Source organism: Physella acuta, unplaced genomic scaffold (assembly GCF_028476545.2).
Source record: "Physella acuta isolate Inbredline_101_S28 unplaced genomic scaffold, ASM2847654v3 ptg000537l, whole genome shotgun sequence".
Lineage (NCBI taxonomy): Eukaryota > Metazoa > Mollusca > Gastropoda > Physidae > Physella > Physella acuta.
In genome coordinates this window covers 139,465-159,024 of record NW_026732056.1, presented here as the reverse complement: position 1 = coordinate 159,024, position 19,560 = coordinate 139,465, and the positions used below count along the sequence as shown (strand labels likewise).

General features: G+C 37.1%; 1 protein-coding gene across 1 annotated transcript; it reads right to left on the bottom strand.

Moving 5' to 3' along the window:
* Nucleotides 1–3,230: 3,230 nt before the first annotated feature.
* LOC131945833 (collagen alpha-1(XV) chain) lies at nucleotides 3,231–19,502 on the bottom strand (the record flags this gene model as incomplete). The annotated part of the gene is made up of 14 exons (XM_059306444.1): nucleotides 3,231–4,460; nucleotides 6,548–6,663; nucleotides 7,050–7,247; nucleotides 7,507–7,566; nucleotides 10,098–10,772; nucleotides 13,221–13,259; nucleotides 13,501–13,632; nucleotides 16,568–16,837; nucleotides 17,355–17,495; nucleotides 17,719–17,780; nucleotides 18,551–18,647; nucleotides 18,957–19,040; nucleotides 19,279–19,377; nucleotides 19,494–19,502. Coding segments are annotated over 14 exons (2,187 nt in total), but the record flags the coding sequence as incomplete, so codon positions are not given.
* Nucleotides 19,503–19,560: the final 58 nt, after the last annotated feature.

Below are 19,560 nucleotides of genomic sequence, written 5' to 3'. Positions count from 1 at the left end.
GTGAAATAATTATTAAAATTTAAGGAGTCACCTGGTTTTCACATTACAAGTCGCGGGCGATTTTACCTACCCAAAAACGATAGATTACCGCTTACTGATATGCCACGGAGAAATATCTATCTATAATTATTAATTTAAGTAATTAGGCCTAGATCTATATAATCAATTTATATTGTTATTATCTTCTGATGTCTTCGTTTTAATTTTTTAAAGTTTTTTTTCTATTTTTGCAACATTTCTAGATTCTAGTTTCTGTACATTTTGGTGAATAATTTGACAAGGCTTTCCTGCACATTATTTGAACTCAATTTAAGTCTTAGTCATTGCTATTACTTTAACTTTAAGTAATGTTGTAATGTAACAGATTTGTATTCAGATTATAAGATTCGTTATCTTTTTATGGTACCAAATTGTGTGGAGCGTATATAAAAGGAGTTAACGTTTTGTGGAGTGGGTAAAATAAGTAAGAAGTTTGTGCTATTTACAGATAAATAAATCTCTCACGTATTAAGTATTACATTGTTTAAAAAATACAAAATGTAAGCTCCTATGTAACAACACCCCAAGCACTTCGACGACTCCGAAAATGTGAATAAATTGTGTCTGTTATCAAGCATCTTGTAACTAAATTTTTAACCATATCTAAAATGTCACAATTTCTTTGTTAATTCCAAAATTTATGCACATATCTAAAAAGTATCAAAGACATTGCCTCATGATCAATAATTAGACTGTAAACCCACAGGCAAATAAAATAGTAAGCAGAGATTGTGACCTAAGTAAAATCTCGTCCCTGAGTTCACCCAGCTCTAATGGGTATCTAACCACGCTATCCATTAATATGCCAAGGTCACAGAAACGAAGAAATATACTTTACTTGCACCATATACCATCAGGTTTGTAAGGGAACTTTACTTACTTATGAAATATTCCAAATAATATATAAGAGTAAAGAGATCATTGAGATGAATATCTTTCTAGTCTGACAGAGGAGCTGGAGTTGTGTGTCTAGTGTTTACAGTTAAAAGGTTGAAATTTTGCAGAAGTAATAATTAGTTTTTGTTGTCCTTGGACGTATTAAAACATTTACATCAAGCATGAAGTCCAGATGTATAAAACGTTCATGGGTATTGGTCATTAGCATGATGAGTACTCATTAGGACTTCCTACAGTTTGGTATTGTGAGCCAATGGCAGTTGTGTGGACGGTTACCTAAGAAATAACACACTCATCAACTAAACAAAAGCTTTGATTCAACAATGTAAACATGTTAACAACACAACACTTACAATAAGAAACAAGAAAAATTAACACCGAGCCAAATTAAAATTTTGTTGCATATTTTATATATAATGATAGAATTGTAGCACCATTGTTTTTTGGTTTTTATTTAAATCTTCAGTTCTGTTTAGTGGTGTAAGTTTACACAGAACTCTTCACTTATAATCTAAATATAGTAACAACAGCTAGAGAAACATTACAGATTTGACAATCGCAGAAATGAGGTTGACCTTTTTTCTTAAAGGGAGAGCATTCAACTACAAGCAGCTTTTTGAAATGATTTACCAGTTTACATTTGTCACCATCTCCACATAAAAAATCATTTCTTATCTATCAGTAACTGAAAAAAATGAAATACTAAGAGGAAATGTTTCTCACTCTTTTCATTTATGGTACACTAACGATTTTATTTCATACATACCTAAATTAGACAAGTGTTTAACATTTCATAATAATTTAATAATTTAGTTAGATTTAGCAAATTGATAGTTTCATATATTAAAAAATGAAGCTGTAAATGACATCATTGAAAAGTTTCTTTGATAAAGCAGGGAAGTTAGTTATAAAAGATGAACCATCAATATACTGCCAATCCAGGATTTGGAAAGACAAATATTTTCGGGTTCTCTTTTTTTGGACCACTGCTTGCTAAGGTTTTGTGAAAAATACATCTAGATCTAGTGATCTATTCATTCTATTTAATAATTATCATAATTATCTTTTAAAAAATACAGTTTACATAAATGAAAAACTTAAAAATCGAATTATTTGAACGTCAATAGTTAAATAGAATCAACTAAAGCCAACTATATAACTAATCTTATCTTTGTTAAAAAATATACATTCAGTTTACTTCATTGAATAAAATGTGAAGCTATAAAACAAAAACATATTGTAAGAGTATGAAGCAGAGACATAAACATGTTAGGGCATAAATATAAAAGATATTCTCTGATAGGTACAGTAACTCAGTTGTAAAGGAGTTAATTTATAACATAAGGGAGGTTAATCTAACAAAGCGTTAGGCAATAATATACATTTGAATGAGTTATGCTAATATACACTCTAGCACGGCACGGAAGGAAAGAGAAACTTGTCACATGACCAAGTTTGAAGGTCAAGGCAACATACTTCAGACCAGCTTAGACAATTGACCACAAGCAGGTATTAAAAAAACAAGAGAACTCTTTTATGAAATGAAATACTTTATCACAATGTTTTGGTACTAATTGTGTAGTTAAAAAATGACGAAAACAAACATGAACAGTATGGGCTACTAAAGTCTTCTCTATGAGGATGATAAATACAGAGCTAATGTCTTACATGAAGAAAACAGAAAATATCCTGTGTACATGGCATGCAGTATGGACAAATGACCAATATGACAATGGACAAATGACCAACACAGTAGAGGACAAATGACCAACACAGTAGTGAACAAATGACCAACACAGCAGTGGACAAATGACCAACACAGTAGTGGACAAATGACCAACACAGTAGTGGACAAATGACCAACACAGTAGTGGACAAATGACCATCACAGTTAAGGACAAATGACCAACACAGTAGTGGACAAATGACCAACACAGTAGTGGACAAATGACCATCACAGTTAAGGACAAATGACCAACATAGTAGTGGACAAAAGAACAAAAGACCATCAAGGAACAAAACGGTGGGTAAAAACATGACTTGCTAGAACATCGTATTGCCAAGAAATGGTTGATTATGCCATGTTAACAAGTATCACATGAGCTGGCCTCTCTCAACATTCACTTCACAAGGCAGGTTGACACAGCTGGGGGACACTGACTGGGCTGCTTTAGCTCACAGCTGAGGGCAGGTTTAGCTCACAGCTGGGGGCAGGTTGACACAGCTGGGGACACTGGGCTGGTTTAGCTCACAGCTGGGGGTAGTTTTAGCTCAGGGGCAGCTTAAGCTTAGTTATGGGCTGCTTTAGCTCACAGCTGGATACAGTTTAAGCTCAGTTTTAGGGGCAGCTTTAGCCCAAAGCCAGCAGCTAAAAGAACCCATTCAGGCAGTCCCCCACCTTCCAGTGATCAGAGAGAGATGTATTTACATGTAATTAAAGAGCCCTCGCTCCAACCTCTACTTTAGATTGTACACATTGAGCTTGTACACTGGAGGACTATGTACACACAAACAGTTTAGTACATGAAAAGATGTGACTGAATGTACACACACTTAGCACACAGATGAAACAGGAGTTTTGAAACAGCACACATAAAAACCATTTTCAAAACAAAAAAAAGCTCAACTAATCACATGAAAATAAATAGACCAGAGCGCAAGACTATAACCGCTCTTTTTTCTCACCTCGTTAAAATACATGATAACAGTTAAAATCATTTCACAAACAAACTAACCCATTCAGTTTTCTTATCTTTGATACATTACTTTATCTTTTTTAATTATCTTTGGTAATTAGTCACATTATTACATTTAATTTTATTACTTTTTTTTATAATTAGATGTACATTTTGTTCCAATTTTTATGCAATAAAAAAATAAAACATTTTTCTAAGTACGCCTCAATAATTGACGTACTTAAAGAGAAACATCTAACTTTGTACTTCCCTTTATTTAACTCAACATTTTGTACCCACTCTGTAGACTAAAACATAATACTGGCAAAGACAGAGTTGTATCTTCATTTAGTGCTAGGGATTTGAAATCCTTCATTTCATATTTGACACTTTTGTTCTAAAAAAACAAACAAGTCCATATCAGCTGTACACCACACAGTGAACTTCTTCAAAAGCTATTTTACACAAGATATTTTATGGCTGTCAGTCTCTCATGTGTACATCAAAGTGTACAAAGGGAGATTATGTCATGTACACAGCAGAGACACCAAGCAGAGAGTGAGCAGTCTAACCCCACCCAACGGCTCACACAGATAGACCAGACACACCTCACATGACCAGATTCAACCCCACCCCCCAACACTTCAGTCTCGCCTGGATGAGATTTCTATACATAAAACAATAAACGCATTATTACAGGTGTATTCCTCTTGGTTCAGCAGCTTGTGCTTCATTAGCGAGCTGGCTGCGGCTACTGTTGAGTTGGATCTTGTGTGCCATTTGTTGCAGATTTTATCTGTTAAAAGTTCTCCTCTCTCATTTGAGCCGTGCCAGATGATCTTTTGTGGCCTAAATTAAACATGGAAATGGTTATATATACATATACATCAGTGAGGTTGTCAGATAAATCATGTATAGTTTGAATTTAAACAACACTTGTAGTTTGCTGTTTTTCAAACGTTCACCAATTGAAAATATTGCATGTAAAAGTATTATTTTGTTTTATTGATTAAAGATTATTATATTTTCATTTGCTTTAACTTATTTTTTAGGGGGGCACCTGATAGAGAACTTATTTTCTATAATTCTAAAAATAAAAAATATTTTAGATAGTTTAATTAGTGTACTTTTTTGAAGAATTTTTTTAACAATTGTCAGCTAATTCCCTTTTTTTATAATGGAAAAGTAAATGTTTACGCAGATTTTCAAATTTTTAGTAACTGTCTGTAAGAAGGTACTTTAGATGAAAAACTAGAGATTTAAAAAATCTTTTTAGTTATGAAATTTCTTCTAGCGGCCATTTTTTTTTACAAAATTTAATCCCGTGTGGCCTACACTTTTGTCTAAAAATAATCAGAGAACTAAAAAAGCCCCCACTACTTGCCTCACGAACATGTTATGTACTATGTAGCTTTACTAAAAACTTTTGTGTAAACTCAGCAAGCAGTTTGTGATTAAACTGTTTCAAAAAGGTTTTGAGAAAAAAACTAAAAAATTCTATCAAAAAGAACAAAAAACATTTTGCACTTGAAAAACAATATAAACAGATATTTTTAAAGCTGGAATATGTTTGATATTAGTTACCTTACAATTATTAAATGACGAAGATGCAATATGTTTTGTTTAAAAATTTAATAAACTAACACTAACTTAAAGTATTAATATATAAGAAAACCAACTTTTTTATAGCTTCAGCAGTAACTATATGAGATTAATTATATCTAAGCTTTTCAAAACTTTAAAATTTAACTAAAAGTTGTTCTTTAACAAACAGAAGTTTTAGGGTGATTATTTATATGAAAAGCAAATTAAACCCAAAACAAACAAAAAATTATATTGTATTCTCCAATTACAAATACCAACTATTACGACTAATTAACTCATCTAAATATTGGTGTTATGTATAGTTCAAGAAATATTCATATAAGCTTCTCTTTGAATGATAGGTAAAGCTTCACCTTCAATTGTTTAAAAAAGATTCAAGCATTAAGTATTTAGCCAAGTTATATTTTTATGACGATAAAGTAATTATTAAACAGAGTTGTGCTAAGGAATTTGTCAAAAAACTGTACATAACAATTTTTAAAATGACTTAATTTAAAAAAAAATAGAAATGGTTTTTTTGTTACTTTTTGCCGTTTTTCTCAGGTTTTTATCACTATAATAAAAGAGCCTACTACTTTTTTTGTTCATGAAACAATGCCCACCATATTTTCAGTAATTGTTCTTTATGTAAAAATTTTTAAAAATTTCACGATGGAATTTTGATGGTTTCATAGAAATTTTTTTATGGTATTGCAAATGGTATGCAAATTTTAAAACTTTTGCATACTAAAATGGGTGCAATTTTTTGGACTTTGTAGAATTCTGAACAGTAGTTCTATCAAAAAGTAGTAGTGACAAAAGTTTTAATATATACTAAAATATAAGCAGTGTAAATTTGATTGTTTATAAATAAAAAAACCATAGCATTTTTAAAAGTACCAAAAATTCAAACTGGTTGAGGTTTTTTCGGGTTTCCGTGACAATCATAATTGTTTTCAACCCTTTTTTTTTGCTGTTTAATTCTGAATTCCATGTGCAAACATGGTAAAAATATTCAAAAGGCTTAAGATTTTAAATTGTTAAAAAATAGAAATAAAAACAGAGTGTATCCCCTTAAACAAAAATGTATGTTAAAAATTGACCAATCGCTGATAATATTTGTATTAAATATAAAATTATTTCAAAAATTGACCAATAAGTGATAATATTAGTATTAAATATGCAATATATATTAAAATTGACATATTACTAATATTGAATTTATTCATTTAATTTATTCAATAACGGTAACAACAGTAGTATTAAATATAAAGTGTGTGTTGGGAGTTAACCAACGACTGCTAATATTAGTATTACACAAAAAGTTTCTTAAAAATTGACCAATGACTGACCATGTACTATCCAGCATGACATCCCGGCCACTAAAGGAGTAAATTGGCGTCTCGCTGTTGAAGACTGCGCCATTGCCGTCAGTTAAAGCTTCCCAGGAATTAAACAAAATCTGATTCTGGGGGTTGACAGGAAAATTATTAACACAAGTTCAGACGCTGACAGAAATCATCTACACAATCTATCAAACTTTTCATTTAAAACTATATTGTAACTAAAACAACAATCTTTTAAATTTTAAAACTCGGTCATATGTGCTATACCATATTTCATGATGCCTAATGATCTTGTGTTATTTATGATGTAGGTTACAACTCTTTTTTTTCAATAAAAACATTAAATTAAAGGCCAATAAAATATTATACTGCTGCTATTAGACATATGAAAACAAAAATTCAATTATTGAGTGAAAATAAATTAAAATCATCACTCAAAAAATGTGGTGTTTTGTTGGTAAAGTAAAACATCTCCTGAAATAGAAATTTAAACCAATGGTCTGCCTACCTTGAGATTAACTATAGGAAGTTGCCTGTCCCTTTGGTAATGAATGATAGACCTGAGATGTTGGTCTGTGGTTGAGATGAATGCCCTGTATGATCCGCTGAGCTTATGCTGCAGGGCCTCTTTGTGACACTCGCGGTCTACACCACTTAAACCTCTCATGTGACCTGACATGGACCTATCCAGTGCTATCAGGTGGAGCTGTACGAGAAAAGTTAACTCATCATTTTAGAGCATTTTATATTACTCTTGTACAAGAAAAGTTTGCATGATTTCCAAAAGCATTTTATGTTATTCTTTTATTAGAAAAAAAAATTACATTATTTCATAGCATTTTATACTATTCTTTTATTAGAAAAGTTTACATTCTTTTCATCGTATTTTGTATTATTCTTTTACTAAAAAAAAACAGCTTTAACTCTTTACAAAACTTTTATAAGAGATTAAAGGAGTCAGTTACCATGGGACCTTGAACAAGTGATGCAGCAATGGGAACATTTATTGAAGGTAGCGGTGTAGTCTGCGGAAAGTAACAGCATAATAATCAAAACTAATTGTAACTTGGAGTAAGCCCAGTACAATTAAAATAATGATTATTGGTATAGACAAATTACAAAGTACAGTTCTAGAAAATTTAAAATGAATTTGTTAAGATATTGTGGAAAAAAGACAAATGATTTTAAAGAATTCAGTTTAGAAATGTAAGCAGATGTTTAAAAGTAGCAACTGTTACAGATTTATCAAAATAATGTTGTTTTGAAATTTACACTTATAAGAATTATGATAAACTGTTGGTCTACAGTTGGCACTGTCATAATGCAGAGATGACAAGAGGTCTACAGCTAGAAACACTTCACTCAAAGCAGACGGGAAATTTGGTTAGCTAAAAGCAGTTAGTTGTTGGTTTGTTAAAAACCTGGCCAAAAGTTAGTTTCCAAATAAAGTTAGCACAAAGAGAAATTCAATTGCCAGTTCACATTTTAATAATGTTAAGTATTTACATAAAGCAATTGTTATTGAAATATCGCTGCCAAAAATGCCTTTTTTTTAATTAGATTAAAACAAACATAGTCAGCAATTTTAACATTTAAGTTTAAGCCATTGATTATCACAATTATTTAAATGAAGGTTGTTTAAGGTTAAATATAGCCTATATTTAATGACAACTGACAGTAACACATACACTGTTTTAACTTTTTGTGTTTAAAAAAAAAACAAAAATTAAATTTCAAACCCAAACGTGTACCGGTGCAACAAATAAAATAATCAAAAACTAAATCAAATTTTTCAGTTGCTAATTGGGAGCCAATTTCAGCAGTCATTCATGTTTGTTTTTATAAGGATTGTCATAATTTTAAACAGCCAGTTAACTTTAGGTACCAGATTTGCTGTAGCTGTCAGAATGGCTGTAGTAGTCTTTGGGTCCTACTCTAATTTAATCTAAATTAAATCTGTTATGGAAACCAAAAAGATTGTAAAACATCGGCTGGTGTTAATGGATTGCACTGGATCTAGCTAGCATGCAGAGCACACCAAGTTTGTGGCCACCTGGCCAGTGGCCTGGCCAATTGCCAGGTATAAACTTACTGTCTCAGAACTTGGGTTGGACTGAAATGGAAATGGCTTATGAGATAGATAAGAGAGAAAAAACACATCAAGTACAGTCTGCATGCAACCTCATGTCCTCTACTCTACCTCCCAACATTGGGCTCAATAGTTTTTGTATTTACCTTCTAAAAATTTTGTTTTGTTATTTAATCCTTATTTTGTTATTCAACAAACTTAAATTAATTTATCTAAACATTATCTTTAATTATTGTAATTAATATTTTTGTGGTATTTATATTGAATGCATATTAAGTAGAAATATGTGGCGTAAATTATTAAAGTATTTTTTTAGCTAACTTCATTAAGAATGGTTGGCTGCTAGCTAATGTAATTAATATTGAAAAAGATAAGCAAAGATGGAAGTTTTTTATATGTATGGCTGATGACATACATCTGCTAGACAGCATCCTAAGCTCTTGTGTTATCATAAAAAATAGAAACAACAACAATAATAAAAAGAACAGAAAAACATTCATTAGTTGAGTGTGTCTGTGTTACTAAGGATCAAGGGAAACCACTGTGGTGACAAGAAAAAAGTTAACTGCCCATAACCAAAGTGAGTCTAGAAAACTATCTTAAGGTTAAAGGTTGTCTTAGAATGAAGTTTGTTACCACAGTTACAAGAGTAAATTCTTCTACCTAAAACAAATAAAGTTTTTTTTTTTTAAAATGAAAAATCAGAGTACAAAGAAAAAAAACAAACAAGAATATGTAATTAAATATTGAGCTGTACCTCAGCAGTACAAAACTACATGTGAAAACGTCTCTATGAGTCATGAATATTCATGCAGTAGCTAAAGCAGCTGAGATGTGTGCACACTTTTCATGGTCAGCCAAAGTTTTATTCACATTTACTTTAACGCTTTTAAAACTTTACTTTTACAGAATAAAGTATTTTGTTTTAAATTTTAAAATAGCTTAGGTCTATTCAAAAATAAAAATAAAAAATATATATTATAGAAAAAAAAAAAAAAACAGAATAGATTCTTAGTTAACAGTTAAGTAGTATTGAAGATTTAATTTTTTTTGTTTTAAAATACACATTTTATAAATTTATCAATTTAAATATATTTTTAAAAATATATTTAAATTTTAAAAAAAATTAATGTTGTCTTAAAAAATAAGCTACGCTTAAAAATATATAGATTAAAGTAAAGCATTTTTTAAGGCTGTGACGTTAAACATGTGAGTTTTATAAATACTATTTGCCAACAATGGTTGAAATAACAGTGACAATAATCAGCATTATTTTCAGTGTTAAGTGGCTTTGGACCAGGATAAATATGTGGCTGCCTACCATGTATACACGTGGCTATAGTAGAGCAGAGGCTAAAGGCTATGATAAGAAATCAGTGGCTCTAAGGTAAGCGTTTTATGAAGCCCCTGACCCTATGAGCACGCAGTAAGCAGAGTCTGGCAGGGTACCGAAACAAAAGTCATTACCCGTGGCTTATTGTCTTGGACCTGTTCGTCCTGCTGGTCATTGCCGACCACTCGGACATGGGTCACAGACACGGCTTGGTTTGGCAGGCGGAATTTATCTTGCACACTAAGCCACGGCGTCTGCTGGTCTCGTCTGTTGTAAATGTTCTGGTTAGTGGACGACCTCCATCTCTGATTCTCTGGCACCTGTCTCCCTTGCAATCTCCTCTCACGCTCTAGCCTCTCCCTCTCTAGGAGCCTCCTCTCTCTCTCTGTCCTTTCTAACTCTTGCCTCTGTCTCTCTCTTTCCTCCTCCAGTCTCTTCCTCTCGTCCAGCCTTCTCTGCCTCTCAGCCTCCAATTTTCTCCTCTCCTCTGAGACTCTGTTCCTCTCAGCTTCCTCTTTTAACAAGCGATCTCTCTCCACTCTCTGTCTCTCCTGTTCAGCCTGTACCCTCTCTCTCTCTCTCTTCCTCTCCTCCTCTATCCTAAACTGATTCCGCCGTTCGTCTCCGTTATCTCTACTTTCGTTTAGTCTCCGTATTCTTTCCCTCTCCCTTCTTCTCTTCCTCTCCTCAAGTTCCTGCTTGTACCTGGCCAGTTCTGCAGCATCAGTGTCATATATGGTCCCAGTCTTGCTTTGGGAAGGCAAGGAACTCTCTCCCCTTCTGGATGTGTTGTCCTCTGGTATATTGCTCTATTGCATGCATCAAACCAAAGCAAGTTCCCCCATACAAAGTTTAGGGAAAAAAAAGAAAAACAAAAACAAATCAGTTGATACAAACCTGACACAATTTTAAAAAATGGGATTGGCCAAATTGGCATAATCACATAAATCTGGACAAAGATGTTTAGTTCATATTGATAGAGTTGATAAAAAATATTAAATAATATGTTTCCAGTGAAGGAGTTTAACATAATAAAATAGTATTTAAAAAATAAAACACCACTTTGCTAAAGGGAGAAAACCCCACTGTGAAGGCCAACAAACACTAGAACTAGTCTCATTGTAACATTCATCAGTTGGCCGTCTACACTCAGTACAGGGTACAGTCTGACAAGTTTGAGAACCACAAAACAGCTGGACCCAGCAGACGTATGGCTAGCTCAGCAACAGGACAACAAACAGAGTACAGAGGTTCTCAAGGGTTGCGCTAACTACCCAACGTTCAGGATAAAAACAAAACACACGACATCACTTAACTTTGTATGTAATACCAGTCGCCTTTTAAAGATATTAACATTGAATTTGTTTTTATTCCAAAGAAATGTATTTTTAAGAAGAATACAGATTTTCTGTTTAGATAATTGCAAGCTGCAGCTAATCTAAACCAAAACCCCAGCTCAATGCAAACTTAAGCATAGCAAAAACCCAAGCCCACTGTAATTTCATTAAAAAAAACACTCTTAGCTACACTCAAAAAAAAAAACCACTTCAGGACTCATTTAAATTAAAGTCGTCAGATTTTGCTGGGTAAACAAAAGCTATGGTTGCCATGGCAATCTGTTAAAGCACTGCAAGATTAGTTGAATCCATAAGAAAAAAAATCCAGCTAGGTAAGCTCTGGGTGGTTGTCATGGTAACCTCTGGGTGGTTGTGTAGGTAACCTCTGGGTGGTTGTCATGGATAAATCTAACTATATGCTAGGTAACCTCTGGGTGGTTGTGATGGATAAATCAAACTATATGCTAGATTTTTTTAAAATGATCTACTTGTAAGATGTTATGTTGACCTATAGCCTAGATGTAAGATGAAATGGTGACCTATTGCCTAATTGTAAGATCTAATGGTGGATTATGGCCTAATTGTAAGATGTAATTGTGACCTAGTTGTAAGATGTAATGGTGACCTAATTATAAGATGAAATGGTGACCTACAGCCTAATTGTAAGATGAAATGGTGACCTATAGCCTAAATGTAAGATTAATCAAAATGCTTCAGTTTAAAAACAAAGGTTTTAAATTTAATATTGTGCAGATGATATTAAAATTGTAGACACTCCTGTGCTGTTCAAGTGTTGATAATGAGCAAACATTTTTCTTTTTAATAGATTTTAACAATATCTTCATGAAAACCAATGAACCAGAATAGTCTTATAAAATTCAATGAAAATTAACAACATGATCATGTGACTAGAAGATCAAAAATGCATCTTCATGCCAGATTAAAAGGAACTTGTTTTGTAAAGAATATCTTAGCAAAAGTAAATGTTTTGTAAAGAATATATTAACAAGTGTAAATGTTTTGTAAAGAATATATTAGCAAAAATGTTTTGTAAAAATATATTAACAACTGTAAATGTTTTGTAAAAATTTATTAACAAGTGTAAATTAATCTATATGAGTGGTTCAAGCAAAGAGAATTATTCTTTAAAATTTTATAAGCAGTTATTTATAGTGGTGGCAGACAAAGCCATTTAATTGAGATTGTAATACAATCACAGCACTTTGATGAGTGCAGTGATGTGTGTTTGTTTTATAGGTGTGCGTTTGTGATGTAGAGATGTGTGTTTGTGATCAATAGATGTGTGTTTGTGATCAATAGATGTGTGTTTGTGATCAATAGATGTGTGTTTGTGTTTTATAGGTGTGTGTTTGTGATGTATAGAAGTGTGTTTATGATGTATAGGTGTGTGTTAGTGATCTATAGAAGTATATTTGTGATGTATAGATGTGTGTTTGTGATGTATAGATGTGTGTTTGTGCAGTATAGTGCAGTGTATTTGATTCAAAGACATCTGTTTGTTTAAAGATTGTGTGTGGTTAAGTGATATGTGTGTGGTTTTGTGATGTTTGTGTGGTTTAGTGATATCTGCTTTCAGTGTTATAATTGAATGAAAAGAGTCAACCTTTTTAAAAAAAACTCAGTTTATAACATAGAGACAAGACAAACAGTTTTTTCCATAAAACAACAAGTCAGATGTGTTTACAGGCACAACCACATTCTGTGAAACCCTGACACAACCACATTCTGTGAAACCCTGACACAACCACATTCTGTGAAACACTGACATTGTGTAGATAACATTGAGACTAGTGTGGCTAAAACAGACACCACCACATTCTGTGAAACACTGACACAACCACATGGGGTGGTATATTATTGGGTGCAGCTAAACTAAAAACACAAGATGAGACTACTTACAGTTGTTGGCGGTACTCTGATTGGAATTGTGCGACCCTGCTGCAAAGTTCAAAGGTCACATATGAGGTCAAAATAATGAGAGAAAACAGTTAACATATCACTTATGAAACATATCATTTGTTCACTGATCAGATGTAAACACTGTCCATTTGCCTAGTGATCAACTGTTATTTGATTTTAATTTTTTTTAAATTTAATAATAGTTTTTTTAAATAGTTACGTTGGATTCTTGATACGCCTTGATAAGAAAAACTGTCCATACTTCATATAGTCCACTCACCTGAATTTCCTTCCAACCACCCTTGACCCTCAGGTAGAGGACCTCTTCTTCCGTAAGGAATGCCAGCGTGCCTTGAGGCAGGTTGTAAGATACCTGCATCAAGGCCTGGGTGTTAAGGTACACAACAGCGCCCTGTTTGGTCAAATGGGAAGTTGGACATTAGCTACATGTCACCAGTACAACCAGCACCCACTGTGTCACCTTACCTTCACACCACTCACACCCACTGTGTCACCTTACCTTCACACCACTCACACCCACTGTGTCATCTTACCTTCACACCACTCACACCCACTGTGTCACCTTACCTTCACACCACCCACACCAACTGTGTCACCTTACCTTCACACCACTCACACCCACTGTGTCATCTTACCTTCACACCACTCACACCCACTGTGTCACCTTACCTTCACACCACTCACACCAACTGTCACCACACTCACCTTGACACCACTCACACCCACTGTGTCACCTTACCTTCAAACCACTCACACCCACTGTGTTACCTTACCTTCACACCACTCACACCCACTGTGTCACCTTACCTTCACACCACTCACACCCACTGTGTCACCTTACCTTCACACCACTCACACCCACTGTGTCACCTTACCTTCACACCACTCACACCCACTGTGTCACCTTACCTTCACACCACTCACACCCACTGTGTCACCTTACCTTCACACCACTCACACCCACTGTGTCACCTTACCTTCACACCACTCACACCCACTGTGTCACCTTACCTTCACACCACTCACACCCACTGTGTCACCTTACCTTCACACCACTCACACCCACTGTGTCACCTTACCTTCACACCACTGTGTCACCTTACCTTCACACCACTCACACCCACTGTGTCACCACTCACCTTCACACCACTCACACCCACTGTGTCACCTTACCTTCACACCACTCACACCCACTGTGTCACCTTACCTTTACACCACTCACACCCACTGTGTCACCTTACCTTCACACCACTCACACCCACTGTGTCACCGTACCTTCACACCACTCACACCCACTGTGTCACCTTACCTTCACACCACTCACACCCACTGTGTCACCTTACCTTCACACCACTCACACCCACTGTGTCACTACTCACCTTCACACCACTCACACCCACTGTGTCACCTTACCTTCACACCACTCACACCCACTGTGTCACCTCACCCTCACACCACTCACATTCACTGTGTCACCTCACCCTCACACCACTCACATTCACTGTGTCACCACTCACCTTGACACCCACTGTGTCACTACTCACCTTCACACCACTCACACCCACTGTGTCACCTTACCTTCACACCCACTGTGTCACCTTACCTTCACACCACTCACACCCACTGTGTCACCTTACCTTCACACCACCCACACCCACTGTGTCACCTTACCTTCACACCACTCACATTCACTGTGTCACCTTACCTTCACACCACTCACACCCACTGTATCACCTTACCTTCACACCACTCACACCCACTGTGTCACCACTCACCTTCACACCACTCACACCCACTGTGTCACCTTACCTTCACACCACTCACACCCACTGTGTCACCTTACCTTCACACCACTCACACCCACTGTGTCACCTTACCTTCACACCACTCACACCCACTGTGTCACCTTACCTTCACACCACTCACACCCACTGTGTCACCGTACCTTCACATCAATCACACCCACTGTGTCACCTTACCTTCACACCACTCACACCCACTGTGTCACCTTACCTTCACACCACTCACACCCACTGTGTCACCACTCACCTTCACACCACTCACACCCACTGTGTCACCTTACCTTCACACCACTCACACCAACTGTATCAACACTCACCTTCACACCACTCACACCCACTGTGTCACCTTACCTTCACACCACTCACACCCACTGTGTCACCTTACCTTCACACCACTCACACCCACTGTGTCACCTTACCTTCACACCACTCACACCCACTGTGTCACCTTACCTTCACACCACTCACACCCACTGTGTCACCTTACCTTCACACCACTCACACCCACTGTGTCACCTTACCTTCACACCACTCACACCCACTGTGTCACCCTACCTTCACACCACTCACACCCACTGTGTCACCACACTTACCTTCACACCACTCACACCCACTGTGTCACCTTACCTTCACACCACTCACACCCACTGTGTCACCACACTTACCTTCACACCACTCACACCCACTGTGTCACCACACTCACCTACACACCACTCACACCCACTGTGTCACCCTACCTTCACACCACTCACACCCACTGTGTCACCACACTTACCTTCACAGCACTCACACCCACTGTGTCACCTTACCTTCACACCACTCACACCCACTGTGTCACCTTACCTTCACACCACTCACACCCACTGTGTCACCTTACCTTCACACCACTCACACCCACTGTGTCACCCTACCTTCACACCACTCACACCCACTGTGTCACCACACTTACCTTCACACCACTCACACCCACTGTGTCACCTTACCTTCACACCACTCACACCCACTGTGTCACCACACTTACCTTCACACCACTCACACCCACTGTGTCACCTTACCTTCACACCACTCACACCAACTGTATCAACACTCACCTTCACACCACTCACACCCACTGTGTCACCTTACCTTCACACCACTCACACCCACTGTGTCACCTTACCTTCACACCACTCACACCCACTGTGTCACCTTACCTTCACACCACTCACACCCACTGTGTCACCTTACCTTCACACCACTCACACCCACTGTGTCACCTTACCTTCACACCACTCACACCCACTGTGTCACCTAACCTTCACACCACTCACACCCACTGTGTCACCTTACCTTCACACCACACACACCCACTGTGTCACCACACTCACCTACACACCACTCACACCCACTGTGTCACCTAACCTTCACACCACACACACCCACTGTGTCACCACACTCACCTACACACCACTCACACCCACTGTGTCACCTCACCTTACATCACTCACATATTCACCCCACTAAATTCACTGTCACCACACTCACCTTGACGCCACCAGCACCCACTGTTTGACCAATGGGTATTTGGCTCTGGTTACTGTCATATCCAAATGAATAACCTGGAGGACCGGGGGGCCCAGGTGGGCCTGGGGGCCCAGCAATAACACGGTCTGAGCTACCACTGTTGCCAATGATGACGTCCCCTGGTGGTCCTGGTGGGCCCGGCAGACCAATGCCTGGTGGACCTGGTGGGCCCTGAAAACCTTGTGGACCTCGTGGTCCTACTACTGTTTCACCACGATCTCCTTTAGGACCCTGTGGAGTTTAAATCTGAATGTTAACATTTGCCAAAAACCTGAATGTCAACATTTGCCAAAAACCTGAATGTCAACATTTGCCAAAAACCTGAATGTCAATATTTGCCAAAAACCTGAATGTCAACATTTGCCAAAAACCTGAATGTCAACATTTGCCAAAAACCTAAATGTTAACATTTGCCAAAAACCTGAATGTCAACATTTGCCAAAAACCTAAATGTTAACATTTGCCAAATACCTAAATGTTAATTTGTGCAAAAACTATGAATGTTGACGGGTGCTAAAAACCTGAGTGTTAACATACAGTGCAGAAGACTTAAATGTTAACATATGCTAAATTAGAATGTTGAATTTGTAATCAAATCCATACTTCTAACTATGCTCACCATGAAGTTAAAACCAAAAATGAAATATTTTACAGTAAACAAGAATGTTAACAAAAGTTAGTTGCTGTATTAATTAAGTCAGTTAAGTAACCAGTATCCCAATTATGAAAAAACAAACAGGTGTCTTACAGGTGGACCTTGGGGCCCTGGTGGACCTTCAGGGCCCATAAGAAGGTCATCGTCCAGCCTGGATGAGCTTGCTGGACCTGGTGGCCCTGGTCGGCCAGGTAATCCTGGTGGGCCAGGTGGCCCAGTTTGGCCCTCTAGACCCTGAAATGGACAGACAGTCTTGGTGTTAGAAATGACATGGCGTTTTATTTTACAACATCATTAAGTACTTGGACTTTTGTCTGACTAGCCATTGTAATGGTACAGGGATAAGAGATTTACTGCTAAGTTGGTATAAGTAAAAGGGATTTGTTGTATGAATGGGTTCAAGTACCACAAATGAAACTTTAAAAAATGTTAAGACTATTATGTCTAAGATTACAACCTGTAGTCCAGGCATGCCGTCCTTGCCGCGGTCACCCTTATCACCTTTTGGTCCAGGCAGATCTGAAAAATTTAAATCAGATGTAAGGTCAACTTGACCAGGTTAAAGTTCAAAGGTCAGAGAGTTGATGAAAACACTATGTTATTTGCAATTGTTTAATGTAGAAAAAAAATATTAAAACAAAAGTAATATCAAGAGGTAATGCTGGAGAAATTATGAGTAATAGTCAAAATAAAAAACATTAGAACATTATTCCCTGTAAAATACTTCTTGGTCATTTAGAGATAGACCAGAGGGGTAGTGAGAGGGGGGGCAGGGGTACATATGCCCCGGGCGCCAACGTTAGGGGGCGCCAAAATGGGTTGGAAAGACAAATTAAAAGTTTGAGGGAGGAGGGGTGCAAATTGCAAATTGAAAGGTTGTTCCCGAGGGGGGAACGCCAAATTGAAAGTGTCTCTGGGCGCCAAAATGGTAGCTTAGCCTCTGAGATAGACATACAGATAGCTTAAGGTTCAGATAGGGTTAGGGATAGGGGAATGGATAATGTTTAAGATAGTGTTAGGGTTTAGGATGAGGTTAAAGTTAAGGACAGAGTTAAGAATACGGTTAGGGGTAGAAATAAGGAGCTGCTTGAGGTGTTGGATAATGATAGGCATAATATATATGTTAATGGGATAGGTGGTCATTGACGGGGTGATTGATCTGAGAATATGAAGGTGGTGGGAAATGACAAGGGGTAATTTACAGGCAGGTGGGATGGTTATGACAGGCAGGTGGGATGGCTATGACCTTGACCTATGCATTGGGTTTAGCAGTGTAGGGCACGACTTACAGCTGGGAACAGTGAGGCCGTCAGCAACTGTCCCCGGTGGCCCTGGTGGTCCAGCTGGGCCCACAAAACCTCGCAGTCCTCTGTCTCCTGGGCTGCCCTACAACAGTTCATCAGATTTTTTAAAATTTTGATTTTCATCAAAATCAATAACTCATTACAACATCAAGTTTATCATATTTAAAAATGTGACTTCACCAGATTAAAAAAACTCAATTTAAATATGACTTTATAAAGTTACCAATTTAAAGAAAATGGCATGTTTTTTTGTTTATCAACGTAAAGCTAAAAGTTATTATTCCCATTCAAGTTCTCATTAAAAAATATATTGAGCCCCACCGCAAACATACAACAAATGTTGAATCTTCAACTGATGTAAGCATTACATGTAAGATGAGGAAAAACTTACCTTTTCTCCCTTGATGCTGACACCTGGTTCACCTTTGATGCCAACACCTGGCTCACCTTTTTTACCTTGTGCTCCGTTCCTGCCCTGTGTGTATTAGAAACAAAAAGTTAGGGGAGGATTCTTTTTTAGAGAGGTTTACAGTAGGTTTGGGGAGGTTCCTTGTTTTAGAGAGGTTTACAGTAAGTTAGGCGAGGAACCTTGTTTTAGAGAGGTTCACAGTAGATGTCATGATCAGAAGATCAGGAGGTTTACAGTAGATATTATGAGTGGAAGATCAGGAGGTTTACAGTATATGCCATGAGGAAGTTTACTGAGGACGTACCACAAAACCAGGCAGGCCCATTTCTCCCTGAGGTCCTCGGAATCCTCTAGGTCCTGCAGGTCCTGGAGGTCCTTGAGGACCTGGCTCTCCTTTTGGTCCCTGTCAAGTTTACAGATAGAATCAGCCCAGTGATGTCTGAATGGGTTGACTTACACCACCCACCAACAAAAGATGTACTCACCACTACCCTACCCACCAACAAAAGATGTACTCACCACCACACCACCAACAAAAGTCTAAGATGTACTCACCACCACCCCACCAACAAAAGATGTACTCACC